Source organism: Ostrinia furnacalis, unplaced genomic scaffold (genome assembly GCF_004193835.3).
Source record: "Ostrinia furnacalis isolate ACB-3 unplaced genomic scaffold, ASM419383v2 OfSCF0267, whole genome shotgun sequence".
NCBI lineage: Eukaryota > Metazoa > Arthropoda > Insecta > Lepidoptera > Crambidae > Ostrinia > Ostrinia furnacalis.
Window position 1 is genome coordinate 630,312 of NW_021130506.1, and position 8,371 is coordinate 638,682.

Here is an 8,371-nt window from a genome sequence, read left to right on the forward strand (position 1 = left end):
TATCTTATTGTGTCTTCTATCCTTGTAGTTTTTTAAACAACTATTTACTAGTTATAAACTCGACATCAAGTAAATCGCACCTCCCGCGACAAGCACTTTCAAACGTATGCAACCCCGCTTCCCACCAATATTGGCACCATTTCAAAACCTAGTTCTAACCTTCATTTCATTAAAGGAAAGGTTTTTACCCCATAAATGTGTCTTTAGAAGGATCCAGAGTCACTTCTTAAAAAAATAGGTAGTTACGTTTGAGCCCACTTTTATGGCTATAAAACTGTTAAGTTGGGATTAATCGCTATCCATCTGTTAAAGAGGACACATGAGATCATTATTTGGTTTTATATCCATAACAATTGGTCTAATTGATCCCAGAGGTGGGCCCAAAGTGAGGTATTTTTTCAAGTCACATTTATGGTATATGTTAATCATTTATTAAGAAATTAAATGTGTTTTTCTTAAAGGATATTTACTGGGCTTTCAAATAACACCAATATTGTTGGGGCACCATGATTGTCTCAGAAGAAAATCTTTAAAGTTCGCGTCGCGGAAGGTGCGATTTATTTGATGTTGAGTATATTTTGTAGTTAATTTGTATTGTACAAATTAAGCACACATATAAATAAATCACAATTCTAAAGCCGTTAACAGCACCCATGACAATATTGTACGACTGTTTAACAGCGTTCGCTGCTGAAACGGGAAATTTGCGTTCTCGAGATTCTTAACTTCCGAGATTTATCAAAACTTGGGCCGTATTTTATGATTTTACGAGAGGATGTATAAAAATGCCTTTTAAAGCTAATGGCTTTAGGCTGACATACATTTTTATAGCTTATAATTTCATGAAATGGTTGATTCACAATGGAGAGTAAAATTAGTGATTTAAACGTAAAGCTATATTTTAGATCTGCGTCTATCTATCTATCTATGATAGTGGTGTGGCGTGTAAATAGCCACNGGCCTACGCGTCGCGACGACATAACTAATCGAGCGATTCCGCTTTTTGTCTCAGCGTGGCGTATAATCAATTGTCACCTCTTTGGATATTTCTGAAGTTAGTCCACAATGTCTCGGTTACGTTTAGAACGGGTTTCGAATGGTCTCGGCAATAAACGATCGAGGTATCGTATTGCACGAAAAAAAGGTGATGAGTGTTCATGTTGTGGGAATGTTGGCGCAAATAGATGGCCTAGTGTGGCGGGGACACGGGCCTTGATGGCCACAATTTAGATCCTTGGGATACACAACGTTCGACGCTCGCCTTCGGATAGTGTTACATGACTAATTTGATTGAGACGTTCGGGTTTTACTCGCTTATTGATAAAATATTATTCGTTTTATAAACAAATGAACAACGATTTGTTGTGGAGATAATATATCAAGAAGAATTAACCTTTGAATTAACATTAAATGCATTCGATAAACAAATTATGTGTGATCGGCTAGTAATCGGCTACGATTAGTCTTAGATGAATTAGTGAGATGGTTATGTTGATTCCGTGTAATAAATGTATTATATTTCATTGTCAGTGGTTCAGTTAATTACTCTCGTCGTAACGATTATGGTAGAGCTAATATTCTAAAGTAAAATCTGCATAATTATTATGTATCATCCAAAAAACTGTGTAGGTTTGTTGTCGACACGAAAAGAAAAGAAGAAGATCCAAAAAACTACACGAACGAGATATAATATGAGTAACATATCAGATGTGCCTAACAAAAAATAACAAATCTGCATAAAGATTATGATTGTTCCTATCTTATCTAGAAATTGATGCTGTAAATGTATATCTAATCAGTGTAGAGACTAGTCACTGAGTGTATCTTGATTCGATTTAACGTTGTACGCTCTATCATTTGGACTGTCCTTTTGCGCCACTATGTGTTAGATGAGATGACATAATCGATTGCTCCAGTTACATGATACATCCTAACAATGAAGTGACGTAGCAGCGCAATCAAAAGTCAATTAAACCGCTGTATATTCATAGTCGGATGATGATTTATAGTTTCGCAGCGGGCATCAGACGCGCGCGCACTGTCGCGGACGACTTTTAAATTAAAATCGTACGGAGCCGCGCGCGTGATCTTATCCAAGTCGATCAATTTAGATAAAATAAATATTTATACATTTGAGCGTAGATGAGCGAACAAAGCGATTTAGTAAATTGATTATGTCAATATAAAAACTCTCTGACACTGGCTCTACCCTATTCAATCACCTGTATAGATGGTTGATATGGATTTTTAATGAAGTCTTCGATAATGTGTAAAGAATTTGGTGTGTATTATTAATTTTAGACTACAAGGGATCCTTAATAAAAGCCAATATAGTAGACAAAATAATTAATTTATTCATACTCTGTGATTGGAAGCGTAATAAATACGTTTTTATGTTCTAGCTAAAAATTACATCACAAAATTATTTTTTTACCTAAAAACTTACAATCTAAATATTTACAATTGACTAGGGTACAGTTCAGTTCTTCAACGATATTATATTACAAATTATGGTACAAATATACAATTTCTAGTTAATTTTACAGCGTAGTCTTTAACATAAGTACCTAATATTATCACATAGTAGTCATTACTTCATCCTGTAATTACATAATTCAGGTTTTTTATCAGGAACCTCTTACAGTAAGTAACAGTTACACATGCACATAGAAAATACAAAATCAGGGAATGTCTGTGGGTATCATAAATGCTTATGAGTATACGCAGTGATAGGCAAATGCGATGACTGAAGACAGGTACAATAAATAAATATTATAATAAATCAACACATGCGAATCTCCTAAACACAAGAAGTACTTTTAGTACATCAAAATCAAGAGTTCATCAACATTATGCTTTCAAATTTTCGCATTTAGAGCACCAACTAATTTATAAAAGCTTACATTCATTACAACAGAGATGCAATACAAGGTTTAGATCCTATACAGTTTACGTAAACACATCACATTTTAGTTTTACAATTACACAAAGTAAGTCTTTCTCATGTTACTAGGCCTAGTGTTTGACATGGGGATTTGTTGGGGGGGCCTTAGGGGCCGCTCCTCACACTGGTGGTTGTCTATGGAGACGTAGCTATGGTGATGCGGGAGCCGGTCGTCGGGCCGGCCCTCGCTACTGGCCACTGAACACGTCTCGTCCTCCGTGCTGCGCGCCGACACCTCCGCGCTCGCGCTGGTCGAATGCATCGGGCTCGACATCATCAGGATCGGCGGAGCCATCCCGTACTTGTACCACGGGTCGTGGGACGTCGGCGGCGCCGTATACCTCAAGTTCCCGTGACGCCCGAAACCTTCCCTATTACCACTTTTCATATTATTCGCATTATGAAGCGTCCGATTCGGCAGGGTCACGTCCACATCCGGTAACCGAAAATTTAGCTTCTCCCAACAGTTCCTCTCACCCCACACTATCACTGTACACGTTTTAAGCAACACTTTCAAGTCCGGATCTATGTTTATGGCACTCAAGTCTGTCGTTACGAGAAATATTATCTTCTGGCGTCTATGTCTAACGTTCACTGAGTTGATAGCACTTTGTACGGCCGCCTTTGACTCGGGCGCGTACCACTCTTGCTGTAAAAAGTTTATTGATAACACTATCACAAGTCTTTTTGAACTTTCCGATGCACTCACTAAACTATCGCCCGATCGCCGCTCGATCAGTTGCAAGTCTCGGTGCTGTAAACACAATGAATGTCCCGAGTTCTCCAACCCTGAGCTCACTGCACGAGTCACGAAGTCTTCATCTCGGGGATTGTACACAAAAAACGCGTCGAATCGCTTGTTTTTATTGTCATTCATGTCCTTAGGCGTGGAACTGAATACTCTAATACCATATTTCGAATGCATCCACAATTTGAAATCTTCTCGGAACATAAAAAGAAGTGCGCACATTAATAAAAGTATAATTACTATTATCAATACCGCCGCGATATATGGAATGTAATTTTCGACTCCGTCATTCGATTCGATGAATAATCGCTTTAGAGTCTCCGTCCCGGTTTCTTCGGTAGTAATCTCGGTTTTACATTCCTTCGCTACAGTCGCAATAGTTTTATTCATTGGCTGCCCGTGAGCAAAGTAGCACATCATGGTCTCGGTATCTTTTGATTTTTTTATTAACCATTGATTCAGCTGAGCTACGTCTTTACAATCGCATATCCAGTTGTTCCCATCTACAGACACACGCGTGCGAGGATTGTTGTCGGTAATGACTCTCCATGGCATGTAATCAACATAACCGTTGTTGTCAAGGTCCAAGTATTCCAGTGAGGGCAGGTAATTAAATGTATCATTCTCTATAACCTTTATTTTGTTATTGCGCAGGTATAGTTCATTCAAGTTTTGCAATCTTGTGAACTGCGTGTTTCTTAACACCTCCAAGTTATTGTTTTCCAAATGAAGCACACGTAATGAATCGATCCCGTTAAATGTTCTATTTTGTATTGTGTTTATGTTGCTGTTATTGAGATATAGAACTTGTAATCTCTTTTTGCCGATGAAAACGTGATTTCCCAATTCTTTTAGATCGTTACCATCCAAGTATATTTCGGTCGCGTCCATCGGTATTCGGTCCGGCACGTGATCGTAGCCGGCTTCGGAACAATCGACCACGTTGGAGTTCCAGGTGAGATCGTGATAACACGAGCATCTATCTGGACAAGTCATCTTGCAGTCACAGGCATCAAAGTCACAACAATGGCAAAGGGTGAAACAATGTGAATCGTACTCGCATAAAAATTCTGATGATTTGACTTCGAGTAAGAGCACATCCGATTTGGTTCGTGAATGGGTTAAAGAGCATCTTACACTTTCTAAATCCATTACTCTCGGGCGCTGCCTGGGGTCACTTAATTGGTTAATTCTCTGCAGCCATTCCATTGTACAGTCGCACGCAAATGGATTCTCGCTTACATAGAACTCGGGTAAATCTTTCTCCTCCGGAACAGCTGATATCGCGAAAGCCGCCGCCTCTAATGTCTTTATCTTATTGGAGTAAAGCATAACTTTGTTAAGATTATACTTTTGTAGAAATGTTCCAGGACTTATTTTTTCAATGTAATTGTTATTCAATACAGCAGTTTCAATGCTACTTGGGAATGAAAATTCATCAATGCTTCTGATTTTGTTGTAACTAACATCTAGCATTTTGATATTACACGATTCTTTCACGCCGTATGTGTCTTCCAGCTTTTCTATTTTGTTTTCATGCATGTCAAGCCATTCTAAGTTGGATGGTATGTGGCTATAATCAAACCATAACAGTTCATTGTTAGAAACGTTTAACCAAACAAGAGGTTGAGTGTTTGTAAATATGCCTTTTAAGTCGACAAGTTTGTTGCCATCCAAGCCAATCGCTTTTAGTTGTTGGTTCGCTGCAAAAGCGCCATCATCTATTTGATCTATGTTGTTTGAAGCCAAGTTCAGTATTTGTAGAGATGGTAAAGCGGCAAAAGTATCCTTAGATATCTTCTCGATTTTGTTTCCCACCAGTCTCAAGCCGTACAAGTCATCTAATCCTTCGAAATGTGAAATTGTCACTTTAGTTATTCTATTCATGCCTAAGTCGAGAGAAGTTAAGAATCTCAACGTCTTTATGGCTTCCGGTACTTCGGATAACTGGTTTCCACTAAGGCCCAAATCGTGAAGTTTGGTGATGTTTTCAAAAGAGCGCAGGTCAACTTTTGTAATTCTGTTCCCATCGAGGAATAATTGATTCAATACGTATAAGTTTGAAAAGTGACTGCTGTCTACTTCAATTATGTTGTTGTGAGCCAAGGAGAGAGAGTGAAGATTTTTCAAATTGGAAAAAGCTCCGTCTGCAATGCGCGCTACATTATTAAACTCCAAACTTAGGAATTGTAAATTGTTCAGGTCTTGAAACAATAACGCGTCTATTTTTGTAATTCTGTTATGCGATAAGTTTAAAACTATTAAGCGAACTAGTCCCGAAAACGTATCTCTGTTTATCCACTCACTAGTCAACTCATTCACAGACAAATCCAATATTTGCAACTGATCTAATCCTTCGAGAAGTCCAGGCGCGAGAACACTTAACGAATTATTGTTCAAGTATATCTGTTTGATATCCCTCGATGACTGAAACATTTCAGGTGGGAGTGCAGTCAGTGCATTGGTAGACAAATTCAGTATTTGCAAGTCATTCAGTCCCACAAAAGCTCTATCCGCCACATTCGATATCCTGTTGTTTTGCAAAAACAGTTTCTGGAGCGCGCGCAAGCTTGACAAACCGTTATCTGGTAAGCCACTGATTTCATTATGCGACATATCCAGCGTCTCTAGCACGGTATTGCACGATTTGCCGGGTGCAGTTGGACCATTGCCCCAGTCGGAAAATCCAAGGTTTGAAATGTCTTGCAATCGGTTTTGAGTAACATTCAGTTCCTTCAAGTTGTAGAGAGGGCAGAATATTTCAGATGGCAAGACCCAGATGTTGTTGTCACCCAAATCCAAACTTCTCAGGTCAGTGAGGCCTCTGAACGTGTCCCGATGGAATTCCATAGACATCGCAGACCAGTCAGTGTTGTGAGTCCGGATGCTGAGGCTTCGGAGGCCACTGAGCGGCGACAGCACCGCGGAGGGTACATATCGGATCTTGCAGGACTCTATTCTGAGTTCTTTCAGATTGTGGAAGCGTGATAAGAGTTCAGTTCCTTCCTCTTTTCTTCGTCCGACGTCCAGGGAGCTTTCGAAGAACAGGGTGTCGGTGCAGTGCAGGTCGAGCGCGGTGATGCGCTGCGCCTGCGAGTTGGTGAGGCCGGCCAGCAGCTCGGTGGCGCCGGCCGCGGTGCGCAGCGAGCACGCCAGCTGCACGCGCGTGGGCTCCCCGGCGGCGCCCGACACGCGCTGCCACTCGCACTCCTGCGGAGCCTCCGCCACCCGGCTCGTCAGCGACGCCCCGTCGGCGCCCGACCACATCCAAAACGCCGCACACCACACAGCCAATAATCCCATCGATAACATCTCGAATAACTCACTTTAACTGTCACTTTATTCAAATCGTCACTGTTTGTTTCGCTATTATCGCGCTCATCGCTACGTTAGTCCGGGCGCGCTCGGGAAACTTTACGAATTTCCCGTCAAACTTGTTTCGAAGTACGACACATAACGGCTCGAGAGGGGATATGGACGAAACGCACGCCACTCTCGAGTGCTTGTGAGCGACTGACTGACAGAGGAGCGAGTTGAGCGACCGGCCGGCACGCTCCCCGCGCTCGCTCGCTCCTCCCCCGACAGAGAGGTCCGATCGGAGCTCTCGCTCGTTACGGCAACAAGTTGGCCGCCACGAGATTGGCATGAACAGGAGCGCGCTTTGCGAGCTTTTATAAACATGGAAGTACAACTTTGTTTGTTTTGCGTTAATCATAAAATTTCAATGGCTATTCTGAAGGCGTGTGAACACTATGATTTCTATCGTTTACTTCACAGTTAGTAGCTGCATACAAATAAAATTCAATTTGCCAGTTACATATTGTATAGAAAACTTTAAGCTTCTCTAAGATGCTGTTGAACTAAACTCTACATTTACAACNCTTACAACTTTACGTTCAAAATTTTAAATATCTGATGTTTTGTCTGATATTTGGACTATCGTCTGCATTCTACTATCAACCACTCTAGCTGATAGCTGTCTGATGATCTCATCATCTACAAACCTACATGCTACAACCATTGCAAATATGTATTTGTAAGTATTTTTTAAAAATTCACCTTATCATATTCAAACAGCGAATGATAAATGCAACAGGATATCCTGATTGCATTAACATTAGCAACATTAGGCACGTTATCAAAACTAGTCAGGTGTTGCATTGCGTTGCATCTTTATCTATTCCCCACGATAACGAACAAAGAGTTCTAGAACTCTAATCCTGGGATATTCTGTAATCTGTAAAGTTATTCAAACTCTTTGTTGAATGTGGGACGTACCTGCATCGTGACGCATAGTTCACTCGCGATACCTTATCTTGTACTTGTCAAATTGCTCACCTAATGACGTCATTGGGATCCAATTTACTGGAAAGAGGTATACCTTTATGTGAGTTAATCATGTAAGTACTTAGGTACGCCGTAATGGGCATGTTTTCACAGTAATGATTGATTTAATGTGTAATTAACTAATTATTGTCGTTAAGTGTAGAGTCAAACAACAATAATTACCAGACTATTCATGCATAAATATTTATGACCCATCCATCGATCCGTCGATGTATAAATATTCATTTCGTGCCCCTTTTTAATAAATAATAAATAAACCGGCCCTCTGGCACTCGTAGGGCTAAGCTCTACCAATTTCAGGAATTAATGCAGCAGAGTACTGAAATTGATTG

General features: G+C 40.4%; 1 protein-coding gene across 1 annotated transcript; it reads right to left on the bottom strand.

The window, feature by feature from the left end:
* Positions 1-2,344: 2,344 nt before the first annotated feature.
* Positions 2,345-7,219, bottom strand: LOC114357985 (toll-like receptor 6). Its single transcript, XM_028311829.1, has one exon. It carries the CDS (start codon positions 7,002-7,004, stop codon positions 2,982-2,984), a length of 4,023 nt encoding a protein of 1,340 aa, XP_028167630.1. The 5' UTR covers positions 7,005-7,219; the 3' UTR covers positions 2,345-2,981.
* Positions 7,220-8,371: the final 1,152 nt, after the last annotated feature.

Coding starts and splice junctions, on each gene's coding strand:
- LOC114357985 (XM_028311829.1), bottom strand. CDS start 7,004: ATGTTATCGATGGGATTATTGGCTGTGTGGTGTGCGGCGTTTTGGATG.